The sequence below is a fragment of the Sorex fumeus genome, unplaced genomic scaffold, assembly GCF_029834395.1.
Source record: "Sorex fumeus unplaced genomic scaffold, SorFum_2.1 ptg000129l, whole genome shotgun sequence".
NCBI classification, from domain to species: Eukaryota; Metazoa; Chordata; class Mammalia; order Eulipotyphla; family Soricidae; genus Sorex; species Sorex fumeus.
Window position 1 is genome coordinate 4949842 of NW_026606186.1, and position 24745 is coordinate 4974586.

General features: G+C 41.1%; 1 protein-coding gene across 3 annotated transcripts in view; it reads left to right on the top strand.

Moving 5' to 3' along the window:
* Positions 1-24745, top strand: part of MAPKAP1 (MAPK associated protein 1) — a 263258-nt gene that overhangs the window by 18349 nt on the left and 220164 nt on the right. For all 3 annotated transcript variants that reach the window (XM_056138535.1, XM_056138537.1, XM_056138536.1), the window contains exon 2: positions 23046-23373. In XM_056138535.1, the coding sequence (XP_055994510.1) occupies positions 23115-23373 (259 nt within the window). In that variant the 5' untranslated portion in view covers positions 23046-23114. The remainder of the gene's footprint in view (positions 1-23045; positions 23374-24745) is intronic.

Sequence of the window (24745 nt, forward strand, 5' to 3'; positions counted from 1 at the left end):
CCAGGATTCCCTCCTCCGGGATCATTCCTGGGGGTTGCTTGGGGACCATACTGGAGTTGATGGTATGTGAGGTCAGTGTCTTAATCCTGGTACTATGTCTCCAGCCCTTGATGCCTTTTATTATAGTTACTAAATTTTATAAACATCAGCACTTTAAATTATATATTTAATTGAACACTATTAAATATTTAATTGTAAACATGTTTACCAACTCAGAAGAAACTCAGTTTCCCAGCAGTCAGTTTTTCCTCCTGCTTAAATCATGGCAATCATTACCTTTTTCATCTCTGTGGATTTGCCAATTCTGAAACTTTTATATAAATGAAGCCATAATATATGACCTTTCTTTATGTCTTCTTTTACTAAGCTTAATATTTTCAAAATTCATCCTGTGTTATAGTATACATCCATACTACATTTACTCTGTGTTGCAAAATAGTGTTCTCTTATATGAAAACACCACATTTTGCTTTTCCATTCATCATTGATGTATATTGAATGTTTCTACTCTTTGACTTTTATGAATAACTGCTTTGAGTATTCTTGTACAGGTTTTTATATTAACAGGTTTTCATTCTATTGGGTTTATGTCTCAGAATTGGTTGCTGGGTCATATGCTATTTAACCTTCTAAAGAATTCCCAAAGTGTTTTCAAAAATGTCTGCAACCATTACATTTCCACTAGCAGTCAGCAGAGTCTGCGCCTTCAGACTCTGTGTTGCTGTGGTGGTCTGGAAGCAACCCGAGGTTTTAGGAGTTATATGAACTCTTTATCTTGGTAGCACTGTAGCACTGTCCTCTCATTGTTCATTGATTTGCTCGAGCGGGCACCAGTAACGTCTCCATTGTGAGACTTGTTGTTACTGTTTTTGGCATATGGAATACGCCATGGGGAGCTTGCCGGGCTCTGCCGTGCGGGCGGAATACTCTCGGTAGCTTGCTGGGTTCTCTGAGAGGAACAAAGAAATCAAACCCGGGTTGGCTGCATGCAAGGCAAACTCCCTACCTGCTGTGCTAAAATTTCCTTTTTCCTGTGTTCAGCTTAGTTTGTTCTACAAGCATATTTGTACCAGATCTTATATTGGGTTTTAATGCCAAAAAGCTTACCGGAGACCCAAGACTCCTAGTCTTGTCTGTTTGACAATTTCACAACTCAGTAATTAAAACTTTCCTGGAGACAGGAAAAGGAAGAGGTGGACTGGAGCGATAGCACAGCAGGTAGGGCGTTTGCCTTGCACGTGGCTAACCTGGGTTGGATTCCTCCGCCCCTCTCAGAGAGCTTGGCAAGCTACTGTGAGTGTCCCACCCACACGGCAGAGCCTGGCAAGCTCCCCGTGGAGTATTCGATATACCAAAAACAGTAACAACAAGCCTCACAGTGGAGACGTTACTGGTCCCGTTCGAGCAAATCGACCAACAATGGGAGGACAGTGCTACAGTGCTATGAATTTTACAGCATGGATGGATCCAGCCTTCCTTCCCTCCCTCCCCTCCCCTCCTCTCCCCTACTTTTCTTTTTTCTTCTTCCTCCCTTCTGTCCTTCTTTTGTTTTTGAGGTACAGGGATAGAATCCACACCTCACACATGCAATGCAAGTGCTCTTCTGCTGCACCACACCCCCAGCCAGAATCCTAACTTTAGAATGTAGGCAAAGATTAGTTTGGTTTTGGCAGCTTCTAGGGTTTTCTTTCCTAGCCCAGTCTTTGTGCCTGTTTTTTGGGTTTTGGCACTAGGTTACTGCTCTTTTTTTTTTTTTTTTTTTTTACATATTCTTCTTGGGTAAATGACTCCCTTCCTTAGCTTATCATTGATGTACTTATGTATTCCAAATTTACTAGGAAACATAGTTCTTTATTTTCAATCTAGTCTAACTTTTGCGTTCACTGTTTTTTTGAAACAAGAAGTACAAGTCACAAGTCACAAAATTTCCTCTTCATTGTTTTACATTCATTCACTCACCAAGTCATAATAATTTTATCCCCATGAATCTTTCATTTTTGGTAGGGCACACCTGTCAGTCTCAGGGGACTCTGTAGCTTTAGGGGGTTGAACCTTGGGTTACTGCATGCAAAACCTGTGCTCCAGTCTTTTGAGCCGTCTCCCTACACCTACTCCAGAGTTTATCAGTTTCCCTGAACTTGTATTTTGTATGTCATATTAGTCTAATGTTCACCTGCCAGAGTGCTCTGTCTGACATGCTGGCCTTGTTGTTTCTGAATTCTTATTCTGCTCTTCCTTGTCTCATGGTGTCTCTTTTGCTTGGGAGAAACAAATTTGTCTGCCCCTCTTCTAAGCTTCCATCATCTTTGGAGAAAATATACTTATCTTACACCAGAGAATAAGAATAATAGAAATCATTGGTATAGTGCTTACCACATGCCGAACAATGTTACATGTATATAACTTAATATTTATTTAGGTTTTATAACAATTCTATGATGCAGCACGAAATGTAACTTTTTGTTTACAAAAACCACACCCAGCTGTGTTCAGGGTTCATTCCTGGCTTGAGCTCAGGGATCACTCCTGACAGGACTTTGAGGACAGACCTAAAATGAACCTGGGGATCCGGCCCAAGTCAGTCACATACAAGGTAAGTACCTTAGCCACTGTGAGTCTCTTAGGCTCCTATAAGCATTTTTGATCAAGAAGTTGAAATTGTGGGGTCGGAGTGATAGTACAGCGGGTAGGGCTGACCTGGGTTTAATCCCCAGCGTTCCATATGGTCTCCTCAGCACCGCCAGGAGTAATACCTGAGTGCAGAGCCAGGAATAACCTCTGAGTATCGCTGGGTGTAACACCAAAAAGCAAAAAAAAAAAAAAAAAAAAAAAAGTTGTAATTGAATATTACTAATTGCCAACTCTTTCACCCCTATAAGTCTTTGTATTTATTTTTGTTAATAGGAGCTGGAGGAAGAGAGGAGTGGGAGTTTGTGTTTTTATTGTTTTGTTTGGTGGTGCTAGAATCTGGGGTTTGTTTGGGATCTTATGTGTCTGAGGCACATACTCTACCATTAAACTACAACTGCCTTGATCACTTGATCACTTGACATCTCATTACTCATCGATTTGCTCGAATGGGCGCCAGTAACATCTCCATTCGTCCCTGTCGCATGCTGGTATAGCCCAATGGCGTCTGCTTACTCCAGGAACACGAAGAGCCTCAAACTGATCATTCAGGGTCTTGACGAAGAAGTTTGACCATCTCATTGGTGGGTGGCCACGGGATCTTTTGATATCCTGTGGAATCCAGTCAGTAACGGCTCTAGTCCAACTGCCTTACACCCCAATATATATTCGTATGTATATTTGTGGGAATTTTATCCCCATGAATCTTTCATTTTTGGTAGGGCACACCTGTCAGTCTCAGGGGACTCTGTAGCTTTAGGGGGTTAAACCCCTAAAGTACATGTATGTGTGTACATGTATGCACATGTATGTACGTGTGCATGTATAAATTGAGCCTCTTCTGCTGATGCTGTGGGCAGGGACACGCCTTTCCAGTAATACTCTGCCAGGGTGCTGTAGTCACACCCAATGGTACTGAGGTCTAGAAGATGTAGTGTCAGGGATTAAACTCAAGGCCTCTCATGTGTTATGCATGTGCTCTTACTTGGTGAACTACCTCTTCTACGATGACAAGTAAAAATATATACATATGTATGTGTATATGTATATATAATATATATATATATTTCTCTTTTTTAAAAAGTAAAATAGTTTTCATTGAGAGGTAATAATGCTAAGGAGATACTAGGCTTTTCCAGAGAGTGAGGAGAAAAGGGGGGACAGACTACAGTAGGGAGAAGAGGAAAGAGGGAGAAGAGAACTACCAAAAAGAAAAAACACACCTTAAAGAAGGCCACAGGTCACCACAGAGTGGGAGGCTGTGATGTAAAAGGCAGGGCAGGTAGGCACCTGAGCTGGGGTGGAGCAGCCCCAGAAGAGGGTGTTCCCCACCGAGTAGGTCTGCCCCTTTCAGAGCAGAAATTCAGATGGTCAGGGTTTTATCCTGCCTCCATGTCTACTGGTTTGTAAAGCATAAACAAAATCCCATTTTTGTAAGTGATATAAGTACTTGTTAAATAAGTAAGCAGCCTGTAATCCAGAGTATTGATTTTTATTTTTTCTTTCATGATTTTCCTTAATTATTATTGCTATAACATGGTTTATGTTAATGGCATTGTTTATCTTTTGGTGTGCAAAGTTTTATTTATTAATTTATTGATTGGCTTTTGGGCCATACCCAGGTCTTCTAAGGACTTATTCCTGGCACTGCTCTAGGGATTACTCTTGGCGGTGCTTGGGAAGGAACCAAAAGCAGGGTAATGTCTCACAGTCTCTTTGGCATTTCCCCCCATCCCTTTCTAGCTTGGGGGTCATGCTCCTTAGCTTTCAAAGCTTCATTGCTCTTCATATCTTAGTGGTGAATCATAGGGAGACAGTGTCTGAATTGGCCAGTGAATCTTCTCTTCCCCCACCTTCCTGCAACATTTTCTTTTACCTGGCTGTGCTCGGGGGCTATTTCTGGCTTGATTTTTGGACAGTTACTCTGCCAGTGCTCGGGCAGGGGGGATCATGAGGTTCTGGGGACTGATCCCAGGGCACTGTGTGCAAAGTAAGCATGCACTCCTGTTCATTTTGCTATCTCCAATATCTGACGTGTTTTTGCCCCTTCATATTTTTTGGGCATGCTCAGGAGGCTTGGGGGCAACTTCTGGTGATACTTGGCCAACTGGGCTGGCTTTGGTGCTGCTTGAGCCCAGCAATGCTGGAGAATCATGTGCTCCTGAGCTAGCCCCTTCAGGGAATTTTTGAGTGGGGCTCCATGCAGATTCTGTGTTCATTTAGTTTCTATGTGTTTGGGGTCCTGAAAGCATTCTCACATTGCTCCCTTTTTTGGCCATCATGATTCCACCTTGCCGGAGTGATAGCACAGTGGGTAGGGCATTTGCCTTGCACACAGCCAACATGGCCGGCCCGAGTTCGATTCTGCCGACCCGGGTTCGATTCCTCTGCCTCTCTCGGAGAGCCCAGCAAGCTACCGAGAGTATCTCGCCCGCATGGCAAAGCCTGTTGCCAGGCTTGCGCTCCCCGTGGCGTATTCGATGTGCCAAACACAGTAATAACAAAGTCTCACAATGGAGACATTACTGGGCCGCTCGAGAAAATCGATGAACAACGGGAGGACAGGGACAGTGACATGACAGTGACATCACTCCACCATACCTCAGAGTACTTTTTGTTTGTTTTTATATATAGGTTTGGTTTCACCCAGAGTATTCTTTTACTAAATTTGCACTTTGTTGAGGCCAAAGCAATAGTATAGTGGATGGGTGCTCCATGAACAGTGAGTAAGGTGCTTGCCTTGCACACAGTCAACCAGGGTTTAATCCGTGGCATTCGATGCGGTCCTCTGAGTGATTTCTGAGTGCAGACATGGGAGAAGTCCCAAAACAGTAACAACAACAACAATTCACATTTTGTGAAACACAGTTACCCTAAGCATATAACATTGGCAGGATAAAGGCAGTTCTATTGCCCTGTTCTTGTTTTTAGCCACCTTATCATAGTTTCCCTCCCTTCCTCCCTTCTTTCCTTCCTTCCCTCCCTCCCTCAACCCTCCATTCCCCCCCACCCCCCAGTTAGGTTAGTGTGGTTTTGGGGCAGGAGAGATAGCACTGGGGTTAAGGCGTTTGCCTTGAGTGCATACTGGCACTGCATATGGTTGCTAGGAGTGACCCCTGAATACAAAGCCATTAGGAAGCCCTGGGCAACACCTGGTATGGTCAAATTCCCTCCACCCCCTAAAAGAGTTGGGGTAGTTTTGTTAATGATAATAACTAGTTACAACTAATTGAGGTTATGAAAGCTCCATTTAGAGAAAATTTGACTTTTCAAAGTCAAATACAAGTAGTTTGGAAATTATCTTCTAGTTTAGATGAATTTATTATGTCTTCCATTCATTAGTTGAATGAATGAGTTTGGTGGTTGACAAGTTTTGTCACCAAAAAGATGTAGTTAGAACAGTAAAAAGATACTACATCTCAGACTTATATACTGCTTTCTAAAATGTTGGTGTTTTTTTTTTTCCTGGTTAGTATACCTTGAAGTGGATAAATAGGACATAAAATGGGTATCTCACTGCTTAGGAAAAATCTGAGGTACATGAGTAGCTTGATGCTATTCTATAGTTAATCCCCAGGCAAGCTAAAGATAATAACTAGAATTCCAGATCTATTTACTAACTGTAACTCTGTCCCTTTGGAACCATTGTAAAAATTTTATTATTGGATAACCATACTCTGGAATTTCTGAGTGTGGCTTTGTAACTCTTCGTCTGTCTGATTTGCTACATCAAAATCAAAGTTCAGTGCCAGCCCACTCCCAATAAGACCCCTCTGCCAGTTCCTTCCTCTCTCTCTCTCTCTCTCTCTTCCTTTGGCAGTCACTGTACTTTACACTGAGTTTAGCTGTTAGTTATATATTTTATTTTGTGTGTGTGTTCCCCCCAATTTGTTCGTTTTAGTTATTTATATTTCACGTGTGAGTGTAGCATTTCCTTATTTCTCTTAGCACAACACCTCAAGGTCTGTCGGTTTTGACCTAAAAGAGACACTTTTGGCACTTTCATCTTTTTAGATTTTATTTATCTTTTGCGTGTGCTCTTGGCTCACATATCCCTGAGTCACACACTTGGCTCAGAACTTGGGTTAGCACGTGGTGCTGGGGACTGAACTGGACCTCCTGCCTGCCCAGCATGCATGCCAGCCTGCTGAGCTGCCTCTCAGGCCCACAATCCCATCTTTTAAAGTAGTAGAGTAGTATTCTAGTATATATTTGTTTTCTAGGTTCCTTATTCAGTCTCTTGATGGTTATTTAGGTTGCTCTGTGGTTTGGTGCTGTGAAATAGGACATTTGGTATTTTCTTTTTTTTCTTTATGGTGGTTCTAGGGGTCCAACCCAGGGTCTCACACACACAAGGCAGTGTTCTACTACTGAGCTACATCCTTGGTCTCCTTAAAAATGTTGTAAAGGAATCTCTGTACTCTTCCATAGAGACTGTATCATTTTATGTCCCACCAACTGGACCAGGCAGGAATCTTTCTGTATGTAATATATAAAATATTTGTTATATATACCATATAATAAACATTATATATAATTTATAGTACAATCTGTGTATATATAATAGCAATTTTGTTTTGAGACTACACTTGGAGGTGTTCAAGATTACTCCTGGATATTTTTTTCCCTCTTTTTTAATTTGGTTTTTGGCCACACCCAGTTTATGGCTTAACTTCTGGTTATGGTTATGCTTAGGGAACCATATGTGATACGGGGGGAGGGGGGGAAGGTTGAGCCAAAGTTGACTGTATGCTTTTATTGTAGTAATTGGGGCTGGAGTTCCCCGTCCTTGGAGTTGGATTTTGTTTAGAACCTGACTAGACACGAGCAGCAATTTCAGTAGCAAAGCTCTATAGTTTAGTCTCAGCATAAACAAAACTGTTCTGGGGGCTGGGGGATTTGGAAATTACCATAAACTTGGTGGCATCAAACAGATCACTGCAGGGTTTCTCAGGCTCAGCATTATTGATGTTGACATTTTGAGAGGTGTAATTCTTTGTTGTTGAAGCTGCTTGTGCATCATAGGATGTTTCTCGCATCCCTCCTACGAGATATTAACAGTACCCACCTTCCGTGTGATAACCAGATGTCTCCAAACAGTGTCACATGCTCTTTGGGGAGGAAGAATTGCCTTCCAATTGAGAACCATCACATTAGAGACACTGCATCACTGTCTGGAGAGCAACCTTTCTTCAGCAACCTTAGAAATACTTGGGAAAGAGAGAGATTTAAACCTTAATAATAGACAACTGTATTTCTGATTCTAGATTTGGTCCCAAAATGTAAAATGGCACTTATTTCAGAATGATGTGGGGCTTGAGAGCTAGTCCCGTGGGTAAGGTGCTTGCCCTACAGTTAGTTGATCGACTGAGGGCTGCTCCCCACACCCCATATGGCCCCCTGACTATCAGGAATAATCTCTGAGTGCAGAGCCAGGAGTAAACCCTGAGTGTGGCAGGGTGTGACCTCCCATCATAACAAGACTGATGGTAAGGCACTGGGGAGATGACTCAAAGCACATGCTTCAGACACAGAAGGCCTGAGATCCTAGCACTGCATCGACCTCCCAAGTGTTACTTGGAACAACTCCTGAGTACTGGGAGTAGCCCCCAAGCACCACTGGCTGTGATTCCCTGTAACAGAAAGCCAAACAAAAAATGAACTGAAGATAGATATAAAGTCATTTCACTGTTGTCTGAACCCTAGGTTTGGAGCAGGGTTCACAGAAGATGAGGTATTTAAGTTTGTAACTTAGAAGAATCAGGCTGGTCAGGAGACAGGTTGGAGGAGAACACAGCTTTGACAAAGAACGTATCATTACTAAGGACTTGCATGTGTTTGGAATAGTTCTGGAAGTTGCACGTTGGAGACAAGGGGCAGATGAATGAAAGTGTGTCGGAGAGAGCCTCCAGTGTTATTTGTGAGGGCAAACAAGTTTAGTTTTATTTTTTTCCTACACTGTATATATTCATTTTTATTGCTGCATAACAATTGTTGCTCAGTTTGTGGCTTAAAACTATTCTTTTATAATGGACTTTATAATGAATTTTATTTTATAGTAATAAGTGATAAATTATATTTCTGTTTTTGTGGGGTATTTGGGCCATAGTATGTGGTGCTTGGGACTTCTGACTCTGTGCTCAAGGGTCATTCCTGGTGGTGCCAGCCATTAATTTGTGTTGACTGTGTGCATGGTAAGTGCTTTAACCCCTATACTAAGTCTGGGGTCCAATCAAATAAATTATCTTCATATATTTAAAAAAAAAACAAACTATTCTTCATGTGTTGGGAGTCAAGGTTTTAGTGGGTTGTCATCTTTCCAGAGAAGAAGTTAAAGTTATTAGCTGGTTTTCACCTCATCTATAGATGTATTAAGGAAGGATCTTTTCCCAAGCTTCTTTAGTTGTTGGTGGAGTTTATTTCCCTGATATTGTATCACTGATACTCACATTTTCATTCCCTTTTTGGGGATTGGACTCAAAGCCTTAATACATGCAGTATATACACTGTGCTACTGAATTACATCCTGAACTCTGTGAGGTATCTGTTTACTTGGAAGCTCTTATCGAGGCTCACCCTCAGCTTCTGTAGTCTACTATCAACTCCTTTTCATGTGTGGTTCTTTCTTAAAAATATTTTGTTTTGGGGCCACATCTGGTGTTGGTCAGGGTTTATTCCTGGCTCTATGCTCAGGGATCACTCCTGGAGGAACATGGTGCTCAGGGAACCATATGGTACTGGGTATTGAACCCGGCAATCCATGTGCAAAGGAAGCACTTTATCTAGTATACTGTCTCTAGTATAGGTCTTTTTTTTTTTTCTATTTGGGTCACACCCAGCAATGCACAGGGGTTACTCCTGGCTCATGCACTCAGGAATTACTCCTGGCGGTGCTCAGGGAACCATATAGGATGCTGGGAATCAAACTCCGATTGGCCATGTGCAAGGCAAATGCCCTACCTGCTGTGCTATCGCTGCAGCCCCTATCTCGTGTAGTTCTTTCACATGACTTTTTGCTTCAGGGCTAACTAACTGGAAGATTTCTTTGCCTTAGAATTTCTTTTCTGTATTTAGGGTGGGTTGCATATGATGGAAGAAAATAACTAATCACTTTTGGTATGCTCTTATTTAGAATTAAGTCAGGTTCTACTTATGCTTAAGGAGAGAGCATAACACAAATGTCTAGCTATAGAGAGGAAGGAATTCTGGAACCATGCCAGGATTTGGAGTGTCATAGACTTTCTCAGCTCTGTGAAGGCACTTGCCAAGTCTTTAATTTTCTGTTCAGCAGTGTGTGTGTGTGTGTACACGTGCACATGCATGGATGCAGTACTGTGAATTGAATCTAGGGCTTCACAAATTCAAGGCTAAGTGCTCTATCCCTAAGCCATATCCTCAGCCCCTCAGGATTGTATCTTTAAAAGCCTGGTGTGCATTTCATAAATATTTGCCAAATGAATAAAATCAATGATTGAATATTTGGTAGGCAGTTGAGTACTGTTTAAGGGTTTCAGCTGGTAATTTCTCATTGAGAAGCTGCCTACTTTCTTTGATTATACTCATATTTTGTTATTGTCATTTTTTTTTCTTTTTGGGTCATACCCGGTGATGCTTAGGGGTTACTCCTGGCTTTGCACTCAGGAATTACTCCTGGCGGTGCTCAGGGGACCATATGGGATGCTGGGAATTGAACCCGGGTCGTTCGCATGCAAGGCAAACGCCCTACCTGCTGTGCTATCGCTCCAGCCCTCATTTGTTTCTTTTTTTGAGTTACAACTGGTGGTGCTAAGGGCTTGGCTTTGCACTCAGGGATCACTCCAAGCTGTGCTCAGGGAACTGTATGGGGTGCCAGGGATTGAGCCCGACTCAGCAGTATGCAAGACAAACACACTACCCACAGTCCTCTCTTTCCAGCCCTGTATATTCTTCACTCTAGATAAAACTGAATTCTTGCATGTGTGGTACTGGAGATTAAACCTCGGTGCTTTCCATATCCAAGACAAGTGATTTGCCTCTGAGTATATCCACAGCCAAAACTATAAACATTTTTACCTGAAATCTCAAAGCCCACAAATGTTTATTTTTGTGTCAGTCACATCTATTATGTTGGATAGGCAGTGACTTATTAGAAATAGAATTTAGGGTTACATTGAACCAAAATTGCAGATTTTTTTGATAACAGCCTGAAATGTCTTTGGCTTTTAGATTTGAGGATGGTAAGTTAGGTTATCTGAATTATTTATAGCTAATTCTAGCTACTAAACAATATTTTTTAAACACGTCAAAATAACTTAATTGATTTACAACAGTTCCACAATGTTTAGTTTAACTTGTGCTTGGAACTTTATATGTAGTTGGGTGCAATTAATAATTACAGTTGCCTTTATACTTGTCATGGGAAACATCGTTGAACAAAATTTTTATCTTAAGGGGCTGGAGTGATAGTACATAGAGTATGGTATTTCCTTGCATGCAGCTGACCCAGCCAATTCAATTCCCACCATCCAATACGGTCCCCCCAAGCCCTTCCAGGAGTGATACATGAACACAGAACCAGGAGTAAGTCCCAAGCACCAGTGTGTGTGTGTGTGTGGGGGGGGGGGCAGATACGCCTACTCCCAATTTATATGTTAAAAATCTTACCTACTGGTAACACAAAATCAAATTATTTCTGACACCAAAGTGTGTTCTCTCACTAGGCTAGACCTAGCTGTTCAGATGGGTATATTAGGGCCTCAGTATGTGCTAGGGAGTAATAGAAGCTGCAAATCAAGTGTGGCTCACATTTTTGGAGTATCAATTTTTAATGAACCTATTCAAAGGTAACAGAGTTTTTTTTTAACAAAAAAAATTTGGGGCTTAAGAGAGACTGCAGGGGTTAAGGGTTAAGGTGCTTGCCTTATATATGTCTGACCCTGTTCCACCCTCTACACTGACCACCGTGAGGAGTGACTCTTGAGCACAAAATAGGATTTGTCCCTGACCACTGGCAGGTATGACCCCCCCCAAATTCAAAAATAAACCAATAAACAGATCAGATTTGGAGGGCCACACTGGCAGAGCTTAGGGGCTTACTCTTGACTCTGAGCTTGGGGTTACTTCTAGCAGGGATGGGGAACTGTGTACTTCTGGGATTCAACTTGGGCTTCCTGCCTGCAGAGTCTAAGTCTACTCAGCTCTTTGAGTTAGCTCTTCAGTCTGGAAAAACAAATTTTATATTAAAACAAATAGAGGTATAGTATGTAAAATATGAATAAATTCTAAAGATAAATGTTATTACTGTTCTTAGTTTTGCTTAACGAAAGCCTGACCTTCGTTAAATGTCAGGCTTCCTCTGATTCTTTTGTCTCTTGGAAACCATATTGTCTTAGTGTCTCTTTGGTGGTTGGTGTGTATTGACTTAGGTTTCTGTTATGTGTACACGTATTAAGAGCTCATCTGTTGAAATTTGGCAGCCTCTGGAGTGTGTGGACCAGTTTTTAATGTGATTTTTGTATAAGATTCCCAATGCCTAGCTTTTGATGTTGTTAATTCAATATAATTTAAAAGAAGACATGAGCATTCTTTTCTCTTGTTTTACTTTGGTGTATTAAGTACTTGTGGTCAAAGTATAAGACAAAATGTTAAAGAAATAATTGAATTCTCTCTATAGAATCTTACAATTTACTGTTTAATGAAAGTAGGAATATTCACAGAGAAGATTTTAATTCCCCAAGTGGGTAAAAAGCTCAATTTTTGCTGGTCTGAAAAATAAATGATAATTTAGAGTATTGGAGAGAATTAGAAAGAGATTTAAAAGGAATCACTGTATCACTGTCATCCCGTTGTTCATCAATTTGCTAGAGCAGGCACCAGTAACGTCTTTGTTCATCCTAGCCCTGAGATTTTAGCAGCCTCTCTTTACTGGTCCTTCCGAACGGTGCCACATTGGAGGCTGTTTCAGGTCAGGGGAATGAGACCCATAATTGTAACTGGGTTTTGGCATGTCGAATACATCACGGGGAGCTTGCCAGGCAGCCTGTGGGTTCTCTGAGAGCAAGAACTAGACAATAAAACCAAGCTTCTGGGAGCTTGGTTTTATGGTCTCTGCATCTTGGCCATTGATGGGATTACACGGCACTTGGGGACAGTTAGTGGGTGTAACTGTCTAGCTACTGGAAGATGGGGGATCTGGGTGGAGGAGGTCCAGTCCTGATTGGAGCAGCCTTGGAGATCTCAACCCTGGGTCCGCACACCTGGGTTCCTCTGCACACCTGAGTTCCTCTGCCGGTTCTTTCATGTGTGAGGCTCGTCCGAGCATGTGGAGAGTGGTCTTGAGTATGGCTGTGGCTGAGTTCTGGAGGTCTTCAGCTGCTGGGGCTCTGCTTGGGGCGGGAAGGGAAACTCAACCTGCCCCCTCCAAGGGGCCCCGGTGAGGACAGCCTAGGTGCGGGAACAGGAGACTCCTTTTAAATTTAAAAGTATATTTAAATTTAAAAGCAATAAAGAACATTTTTTTTAATGGTAACTTCAATTATTTTCAAGTTCCAGGCAGTATGAGTTCTGAACTTAAACTGGATCAAAGAGTGTTGAAATCTTAAATAAAAATAAGGACTGTTGATTTTTATAAAAGGAAGACTTTGCATGTAACAAAGATATTTTTCCTTGTTGTGAAAATAAATAGGAGCGCCTCTGTAACACTAAGTGAATCCTGTACAGCAATCAGGTTTAGCTTGCCTGCCTAATGCTAATAGCATGAAGTCGGGGTACAGTGTGGAAAGGTGGAAAAAAATCTTGCATCTGCTGTTACATGTTGTTAACTCCCTCAGCAGACGTTAAATCATTTCAAGTACAATAATAGTGTGGGAGGTAAATTAACTAACCATTAACAATCTTATAAATACACAATTAACATGCCAACATTTATATGACACATTGATGGGGCAGCAGTAATTTTTGATTGGAAATTTGCAGACCTTTGAGAAGCCTCAGGCTGTTGCCTATTCCAACAAGTTTTCACAGATTGTAAGTGAGAGCCTCAAAGTCTGTTTGTTGGAGGGAAGTGAGTGTATAGAATGTTTTCAGAGTCCCAGAGGGGAAACTTCTTTTAAGGACTGGCTAGAATAGAGCATTTTAAGTCATTTCTGTCTATCCCAGTTGCTTAGGGAGTGAAGAATAGGAAGGGTTTCTCTGCTTATGGTGAGGTTATTTAAAGAAACAGTATCTCAGATATGAAATTTGTAGCTGAAATTGTATGAATTGTTTGAGATTTTTGCTTTTGTATTTGGGCAACACCCTGCAGTGCTCAGAGCTTATTCCTGACTCTGTTAGGGATCACTCTTGGCAGGGCTTGGGTGGACCTTATGTGATGGTGTCAGGTATTGAAACCAGGTCAGCCAAGCAGGGCAAGTGCCCTTCCAGTTGTATACTGTCCTTCTGGCCCCATCCTAGGGATTTTTGAAAAATGAGTTAGACTCAACTGGAAATTTAAAGCATGCCTTTCCTGTATGATTCCTGGTCAACAAGTTAGATGATCTCTAAAATTCATTTCATTTGTGAATTGCTTCATTTTGAGTTATTTCCCTTTTGCCATTTCTGTATTATTACTTTATTGTCTCCTTCTTTTCTTTCTTCTTTTTTCTTCTTCTCTGTGCTGAGGTTCTTATGTTTTTCTGTAAGCCGCTGCAAATAAATTTGGGGGGCTTATGTGTATAAAGTTATTCTTAAAAATATATTTCTATTAATGGGACTAGAGGGATAGTACAATGGGTTGGGTGCTTGCCTTGCACATGCTGACTAGGATTCGAACCCCGGCATCCCATATGGTCCCCATGCACTGCCAGGAGTAATTCCTGAACATATGGTCAGAAGTAACCCCTGAACATTGCTGGGTATGGCCCCCAAACCTATAATAGATATGTATGTATCTATATATAGACATATATGTGTATGTATCCATGTATATATGCACTTTTCGCATATATGTATATATTCATGTATGTGTATATATGTTTATACTTTAAGTATATGTATATATACATATATCTATTTTTTTTATTAAAACTTGATACTGTCAGGGCTGGAGAGATAGCACAGCGGGTAGGGCGTTTGCCTTGCACGCGGCCGACCCAGGTTCAATTCCCAGAATCCCATATGGTCCCCTGAGCACTGCCAGGAGTAACTCCTGAGTGCAGAGCCAGTAGTAACCCCTGTGCATTGCCAGGTGTGACCCCAAAAAACAAACAAACAAAAAACCCAAAAAAACAAAACAGAACTTGATACTATCATTATGACTGAAACTCAAACATGAAAGCTTTGTAAGTGTAGCTCACGGTGATTCAGTTAATAAAAAAAACTTGATACTTATCCAAACCTACTAAAAATTCAATACCTTTATTTGTGGGACAGATTTCAGTTTAGCAGGGGCAGGTTACATGATTATTATTGACGATAGTTTTGTAACTGTCAATTCAAATTGCATCTAGAGTCATACATAACACATAATATTTGTTAAGTGAATTAAGTTTAAAGAAACACCACAGAAGATCAGAGAGTTAGCTCAGTGGTTTGCACACATGCTTTGCATGCAGAGTCTTGTGTTTAAACCCTGGCAATACTTGGTTCCCCCAAGCAGTTTCAGGAGCACAGAGTCAGGAGTGGATCTTGAGAACCACAGGGTGTAACCCTCCGTCCCCAAACTAAAATAAATAAAAGGAGACTACCCACCTCGTAAATTGAAAAATGGTTGTATCATTTAAGGATGTCTCTTATAATTTCCCCCTCTGCATGGGTGTCCCTTTTACTTCCATTTTCAATAAAACATCTTTATTTTTTGAGAAATCTGCAGTCAAGAAGTGGGACAGGACCAGAAAGGGCCAGAAAAATTGAACGGTGTGGGTAAAGCACTTGCCTTGGATGTAGATGACTGGAGGTCGATCCCTGGCACTACATATGCTTCCTTGAGCACTGCCAGAAGGGTTCCCTGAGCAAAGAGCCAGGAGCAAGCCCTGAGTATCAGTAGGTGTGAGACAAAAACAAAAAGAGTAAAATTTAGGGGCTGGAGTGATAGCACAGCGGGTAGGGCGTTTGCCTTGCACATGGCCGACCCGGGTTTGAATCCCAGCATCCCATATTGTCCCCTGAGCACTGCCAGGAGTAATTCCTGAGTGCAAAGCCAGGAGTAACCCCTGAGCACCGCTGGGTGTGACCCAAAAAGCAAAAAAAAAAAAAAGTACAAAAAGAGTAAAATTTAAAAATAAAATGAATAAAAAAAATGGAAGCGAGAGCCAGAGAGTCAGTACAGGAGTTAAGGGAGTCATTTGCATTGCTCAAGGTTGACCCTCAAGCTCCACTAGGAGTGATCCCTGAGCACAGAGCAAGAGCTAAGTTCTGAACACTGCCTGGTGTGGCCATCAGAAAAAATCAAACAAACAAAAGGAGTGGGCAAAAGAAATTGTGAAAAGCAGGACTTTCTGGGTGACAGACCTGCTGTTTATGTGAGAACTGAAAGTTTTATTACAAGGACCAACTGGTGACATCTAGAAAGGCATTTTAGGCTGGTGGGAAACATCATATGTGAAAGTGTAGAGTGGCATTTCTAAATCATGTTCTGTGAAAGTCCGTTTTAGATTGCTATGTTTTAGTGTTCCTGCAGGAATAAGTGTCTTGAGGTCAGAGAAGCTTGAAATATCTTGACTACTGTGAATTACTTTGAGATTCACAGTGTGTATTAGTAGCTTCAAAACTTTTAGTATTAGTAGCTGCAGAACTTTGAAAACTTCTGTAATTAAACAGCAAGAAGAAAATCTGTTGGATTTTATTTACTCTAGCATTTCCTAGTTAATAAATTTTTAAAATTTAAATATTGTGCTAAAATATACATGATATTTTAACCTTTTTTTTTTTTTTTTGCTTTTTTGCTATTTGGGTCACACCTGGCGATGCACAGGGGTTACTCCTGGCTCTGCACTCAGTAGTTACTCCTGGCGGTGCTCAGGGGACCATATGGGATGCTGGGAGCCGAACCTGAGTCGGCCGCGTGCAAGGCAAATGGCCTACCCACTGTGCTATCTCTCCAGCCCCAACCATTCTATTTTAAAAAAGTTAATTTTTTAGAATTGAGTCATCATGAGATACACAGTTACAAAGCTGTGGTTAAATGGTTAAAATCATGATCGGATTTTAACCATTTAAAAGTCAGTGTTGCACTGGCATTAAATATAGTCATGTTGTTATGCAACCATCATTACCATCTTTTTCCAGAACTTTTTTCATATTAACAAACTGAAACATATAATCCCCTGCTCCCAGCCCTTGGCAGCAATCATTCTCATTTATGACTATAAAATTGACTATTATAGAAAACTCCTACAAATGAAATCATATAGTATTAGTCATTTTGTAACTGCCTTATTTCACTTGCCATCATGTTTCCAGTATTCTTAGTATAATATGTGCTAGAATGTCCTTCCCTTTTAGGATGGAGTAACATTTCATTGTGTATGTATGTAGCACTGCAGCACTGTACCACTGTCCTCCTGTGATTTGCTCAAGTGGGCACCAGTAATGTCTCTAGTATGTACACATCGTTTTTTTTTTAATTGGGAGTGTGTTGGATAGTAACCCTAAGTGTTAGGCTTCATCCATGAATTGCCCCTCTTCTTCCCCCGAGAGAAGCTTACAGTGTTTTTATGAGCGCTCCTAATCCCCCGAGTTTATCTTGTAACTTTTCCTTTGTGCTTTACAATTTCCGAAGTCAAGCTTATTTACTTAGATGACTCTGGACTTTGCATTTGAAGTGAATTACTTGCTTTTCTATTTCCCCTATAACTTTTCATACTTTTCTATAGAGCAATGTTCTTCGTTTAAACACAGAAAGACTATTAATGCTTTGCTCCTAATATTTGGGAGTTGATTGGCTCTGGGCTGGGCATCTGTCATAATTACTTGATGCCAGGTTTGGTTGCTATAGTTCCTAACACCCCCAAAAGGGAGGTCCCACCGTGGGACCTGGATGGACCTGATGCGAGTGGCAAAGCTACCTTGGCATCTGAATGGGACAGTCTAGAAAGTATAAAAGCACAGTATTGATGCAAGCCATTCTGATTTAAGAGAGAGGACCCCTATGGGGAACCGGACTGAGACCCTACTCTGGGATTGCCCTTGGAGCCCAGAGAACTAAGTTTTGGAATCTATATCTCTTTCTGTGTTTATCCAAATGACTGCAGTATTAATAAGAAGCAAACTTAATTGTTTAATATTTACTAGTAGCTCAGGGAAGGAAATGCAATATAGTGCTTGTTGCCTCTGGGTGAATCTCTCCATATAGCCCCTGGAGACAGAGTGTCTCCTTGCATAAGTCCCCGCAAGAGAATTGCCTCTACCTAAACACTTTTCTCTGTAAATGACCAGCCACACCTATGTGCAGTTCTATACCTCGAATCCCCTCAGATGTTCTATAAGTATGCTAGTAGCTCTGCATTAAACGGGCCTTTTTAATGAACATCAGTCTGTGTTCCCCGTCTCTTTGTTCCTCTGCTGGGGAGACCAGGGAAGTGGTTCTTGGCCACCGAACACATGCGTCACGCATCCATATTTTGAACTCACAGGAGTGCTTCCTGAGCAGTGCCCATGGGTTCTGGGGGTCATTCCTGGTGGTACTCAGCCAGCTGGACCAGATGCTTCAGTGATTGGACCCATTAGTGCTGAGATTCACTAGGGCCATCCAGTGGTACTCAGGGGCTTTCTGGGCCATACTGGCGGTGGTCAGGGGCCTTCACGTCTACACCCAGTGGTGTTGATGGGCCATTTGGTGCCAAAGACCACATTCGGGTTCCTTGAATCCCTGAGCTCTCTCCCTGTGTCTTCTGTCCTATTTTGTTTGCCTGCTTTCTAACAGTGTTCCTAATGTGTTCTGTGTTGTGTTATGCACATGCTCTGTTGAATCATGATTAGGTGCTTTATGATATTTCAATATTACAAACAGTCTCAACAGATATTTTTACATGGTTATGTCCTAAAAGCATATCCTACCATTGGGATTGCTCAAAGGGTTTGTCTTAAAATCTCATAGATATCATCAAATTTCCTTCTCAAATTCCTAATTTTTTTTTTTTAACTATACATGGGAGTAGAGCAGGAGCAATAGCACAGCGGGTAGGGCGTGTGCCTTGCATGTGGCTGACATGGCCGACCCGAGTTCGATTCCTCTGCCCCTCTCAGAGAGCCCGGCAAGCTATTGAGAGTATCTTGCCTGCACGGCAAAGCCTGGCAAACTGCCCATGATGTATTCAATATGCCAAACACAGTAATAACAAGTCTCACAATGGAGACGTTACTGGGCCCGCTAGAGCAAATCAGTGAACAACAGGAGGACAGTGACACTAATAGTGATACATGGGAGTGGTCACTCTTTGAAATTTTGCCAACATTGCTTAAAAAAAATCTTTATTTTGCACATTGTATTAAGATAAAATAACTTACTTTCATTTGTGTTCTAAGAAATAAGCCATACCGTCAAACTGATAATTTGCTGCTCTTAAAGTAATTTAAAGCATATTCCTTTGTTCTGAAAAGTAGTGTTTTTGGAATGTGTTGAATGTGCTGCAGGGTGACTTTGATTAACAATTTTGAAGATGCCCTAGTATTTATGTTCATTGAAAAAGTGAAAACAACTGTATCCTTTCTCTTTTTTTGTTTTTGTTTTTGTTTTTTGGTCAATGCTCAGAGATTACTCCGGGCTCTGCACTCAGGAATCACTCCTGGTGATGCTCAGGGGAACATTATGAAATGTTGGGGATCAAATCCGTGTTGACTGCGTGCAAGGCAGATCCCCAACCTGCTATAGTATTTCTTCATCCTCTGGTGTTCCTTATTATCACAATTACATGTGACACAGTTTTTTTTTTTTTGTTTTTGCTTTTTGTCTCATACCGTGATGCTCAGTGATTAGTTCTGGCTCTGCACTCAGGAATTACTCCTGTCGGTGCTCAGGGGACCATACATGCTGCCAGGTATCGAACCCGGGTTGGCTGCGTGCAGGGCAAATGCCCTTCCTGCTGTACTGTCACTCTGGCTCCACATGTGACATGCTCTTGTGTGACTTATCTCAACATAATAGTCTAATCCTTGGATGTCAGACAAAGCACTGATGGATCCTGCTCCATGCCAGAAGGGCTGTGATCTGAAGGCCATATCCTAGTAGAACTTACAGTCCAAGTACTTAGTTACATGTCACAGGGCAGTACATTCACAGGAGTTCCTCAGCAGGCCTGCTACTATTTGTCAGATAAATCAGATTCTCTTATGCATGAAGTAGTATATTAATAGAGAAGATAGTTGCTTATATTGGGGTGTGTTGGGACCTCTTTTCTGCAAGAGTGAAATTAGGGAGTTGGTATGTACCTTCAAAAGTGTCTGCCCATAACTCTTTGAGGAAGTAATGGGGGCAGATCCATTTATTAATTTTCTCTGAATGAGAGTCTGAGTGTACTTTGTTAAACTTCAATTGTCTTGCCCTTTGCCCTTCGGTTTCTGAGTGCTGGAACACCCATGTTCTTGTATGCCTTCTCCCTGCAGCATTGTTTCTGCAGAGAGGACCTGTTAATATGAACCTGAGATGGCCTGCCTGTCTGCTTGTGATGAGTTGCCTTATTGTCATGTCCAGAAGATGCTTGTCATGATTGCTGTGAGAATATTTGCAGCTCTGACAGACTGATGCTATGGTTTTGTTACAAAACAAATGCCCTTTATGCTCAATAGTTTTATACAGCTTTGGGAATTATATGAGGTGTATGTATGTGTATGCATACACGTGTATGTACAGCTTTGGGGGTTATATAAGAAGTGTGTGTGTGTGTGTCTGTGTGTGTGTGTGTGTGTGTGTCTGTGTGTCTGTCTGTCTGTCTGTCTCCCACCCTTGGTAATGCTCTTAGGATTACATGCTTTGGGGTCACTCCTAGTGGTGCTCAGGGGACCATGTAGAGCCAAGGCTGAGGACCAGATCTGGACTTCTTGCATGCAAAGCATGAGTTCAGTCTGCTGAACTATCTCTCCAACTTCCCCATAGTTCTTAATTTTCATATGTGAAATTTAAATGCTCCCCTTTAATCCTGTAATTAAAAAAATTAATACACTTCAAATGGTAGACTGACCTTAATGATTCTGAGACTAAATGTTATGTGAACCCCAGGGTATTAGGGGATACACTGGGTCTGTGTGAAGAACATAAACTTGTTGATTCAGGAACCATGTTCATGTTTGCATTTCCTGTCAGCCTCACTGTGAAATAAGTATTCACTGAATCTGTTTAAAGTCAAATTTAAGATTAGGGAGCTAGAGAGATAGTCTAGCCTGTAGGGAGATTGCCTTTGTACATGGCTGGCCTGTCTTCAGTCCTTGACATCCCATATGGTCCCCTGAGCCCCGCCAGGAGTAAGCCCTGAGCACTGCCAGGTGTGACCCCAAAACAAACAAAATTAATATAACTCACCTTATTAAAAATGATTCTGAGCTAAATGTCCTCTTGATCTCTATATTTTAAACCCCACTAGGTAATGTTAATAATAGAAAGATTGCTAGAAATAAATTTAAAACTTCATTAGCTCTTATGATTTATTAACTAGATTTCCTCCTTTGTTCTATTTCCAGAAGAAACAAATAACAAGAAAATTTGCTGTTGTAGGTCTTTGTAAAAATAAATTTCTTCTTAGATTATGTGAAGAAATAGTTCATCTTACGTACATAATGATTGTAGAGGTACAGGAAGGTGACCCAAACCACCCAGTGTCTGCTGTCACAGAGGAAGTACAGTCATTTCACCTGCAGCATATTGGGCTGAGCACTTGCTTTGCATGTACCAGAGCCTAGATTCTAAATCCTCAGCACTTCACAGTCTGCCACCACTGGGACTGACCTCCAGAAGTTCTTTAGCACTGTTGGTGTGCCCCAAAGCAAAAAAAAAAAAAAAAAAAGTGGGGGGAATAAAAAAAGAAAGAAGGTTAAGTTTGGGATTACTTTAAACAAAAATTGAAAGCTAAAACTAGTAAATATAATTATTGTCAAATAATTAACAGCAGATAATGATTTTTTTTTTTGGCCCTACTCAGCTATGCTCAGGGGTTACTCCTGGCTCTGCACTCAGGAATTACACCTGGTGGTACTTGGGAGACCCTTTGGGATTCTGGGGATTGAATCTGGGTTGGCCATGTGTAAGGCAAAGGCTCTACATTTTATTATCATCCCAATGCCAGATACAGTAACAACAAAGTCTCCAATGGAGACGTTACTGGGCCCGCTCGAGCAAATCGACCCAGTAGTAACTAATGTTTAATTATATGGCAGGTTCTCTTTGGAACACTGTGAGTTATCTTCTATATATCTTCTCATTCCTGGATCCCTCTTTTTTGTTTGGTTTTGTTTTTTATTTTTTGGGCCACACCTGGTGGTGCTCAGAGCTTACTCTTGATTCTGCACTCAGAAATCACTCCTGGCGGGCTTAGGGGATTGCATGGGGTACTGGGAATCAAACCTGCATTTGCTGTGTGCAAGGCAGCCCTACCCACTGTACTAACTCTCTGGCCTCAGCCTGGATCCCTCATTTTATGAATGAAGAAAAGAAAACATTCTTACAGCCGGTAAGGTTATTTTGACCAAGAATTAATAGGGGTTAGGGCCAGAATTTGATCCCATTCTGCCTGTAGAGCCTTAGATTCCTAACCATTGTTTTGTGAAATATTCTCATTTAATTGAAGAAGTACTATCTTGTTCCCAGAATAAACATCATTATAGCTTTAACAAGATTCGGGAAGTAGTTCTTATAATTAGGTTTCTAAAATAAGAAATTAATCTGGTAGCAGACAAGTTTGATTAATCAGCTTTATTTTAAAAGCACAATGGTATCTTAAATTAGAAGAGAGGAAAATATATTTGTTGAGGAAATTTACTTTGGTACATTTTTGTAAAATTCCCCATGAAGCATTGTTTTTGCCCTTTTAGGCATGTCACAAACATGTGACAGAAGGGTAACGGTAAACTAGAGAAATAAAGTCATACTCTAGCATATCAGTGAGGAAAAGATAGCTGGTTCCCTCATAACCTTATATAATGGTGAGAAGCGTGCTTGGGAATGAAGGGAGAAAGAAAAACTGTTTATCCTTCTTATAGTCATTATATATTTTGAGTGGCTTGACTAAGAAGTTGTTATTATATGTTTTGTAAGAGAGCAAGCCATTCTCCCTGATACCATGGAGATCTCATTGACTAGAACCATAACACCTAGTGTTTATAAGGATTTCCTTTCAGCTTAGACATAATCCTTTTAAGCTCCAGGAATAAATGTTGATTTTCAAGGTAGTGTTTTCCCACGTTGAATTTGTTTGAAAATCGAATGTCATTTTCTGCCTTATTCTTAAATATTGCTGTGTACATCATATTTCTAGGTAGGTGAACCTGTGAAACAATATGAAGAGGAGAAAATAGCATTTTAAAGAAATTGGTCCACAGAAAGGATGGCCTTCTTGGACAATCCAACTATCATTCTAGCTCATATTCGACAGTCACATGTGACCAGTGATGACACAGGAATGTGTGAGATGGTTCTCATTGATCATGATGTTGACCTAGAGAAGATTCATCCTCCTTCAATGCCTGGAGACAGTGGGTCAGACATTCAGGGAAGCAATGGTGAGACTCAGGGCTACGTATATGCCCAGTCAGTTGATATTACCTCAAGTTGGGACTTTGGTATTAGAAGACGCTCAAACACAGGTAAACATTGCCTTTTGCTCTCGTCTTTTGAGCTAGAAATAAGTAAACAGTAAGCATAATGTTGAGATAGGTTAATGGGAACAAAATTTTGTGTATTATGAGGAATGTGCAAATATTAAATGGAATGAGTCACACAGCATCTTCATCTTGGTAACCGTGAATGGAAGGCCTCTTGTATTAGAAGGAAGAAGACAAAGGAGAACTGGATGAAAAAGTGGCCTACGAGAGATCTGTTGGCTCTTGAGATCTGTTGGCAGTTGAGATCTGTTGGCTGTTGTGTTTCTGACAGCCATGCAGAAAGGAAGGGGTCTTGTTCTGAGAGTTTTCTCAGAGCTGCCTTAGTTCCTGTGGGTAGACACTCCGAAGACAGACTCCAGGTTGACAGAAAAGAGCCTTATTTCCTTAAATTTTAAAAAACATTGCTTTTGTTTTTGGGCCATAGCCCGGGTGCCCAAGGCTTACCCCTAGCACTGCACTCCTCTCCGGTCTGGGGAGCCATATATGGTGCCGGGTTTCAAATCCAGGTTGGCCACAAGCAAGGCTGTACTATCTCTCTGGTCCCAGAAAAAAACCTTTAATACCCCGAGTTTATTGGCCAAGGAGTCCCACTGCCGAAGGGGTATGGGAGTAGAGGGAGAAATGGAGGGAGTGAATTGAATATTTGTTAGGGCTACATTTTGGAGGCAGGGAGGTGGGAGTTGGGTCCATATCTGGTGGTGCTCAAAGGATACTTCTGGGTCTCTGCTTGGGTCACTCCTGGTGTTGTTCAGGGACCATGGGGTGCTGGGGATCTAACCATATTCTCCAGCATATAAATCATGTGCTTATCCCTTTAAGCCCTGCTTTTTTAATATTAGCCTATTAATAATTTCTGTGTTGACTGTGAGATTAGAAATAGTCCCCTGTTTTTGATACATTACCTTTATTTTCTTAAATTGATCTCCACTCTTTGATCTTCCTGGCTTGAAAATGCTCAACTTTTGTTAATTGTTAAAAGCTTGTCATTGACTATTTTTCAGCTTTGATTTTTTGGGAAGCCTTTCAAGAGGAATATGATGAACCAAAAGCTTTACTTAGATAAATTATTTAGAACATACAATGTAGTTGTTCTAATATGAGAGGTTATTCCTGGAGGCAATTTTTGAAATTATCAGAAAGTACAGTCTCGTAATTGGTAGCTATAACTGCCTAATTCTGAGGAAAGCAGTGACAGGAAATGTAGTAGAACATTGAAAATATTAAACTTATTTTCATTGTCCAAATGTGAAATACACATAAAGGAGTGTTGCAGATAGAGGAGGATATAGGTAAGAATAAATGACATTTTGGCTTAAAGTTTTGGTTTAGAATCCAGCATTCTGTGTCATTTACA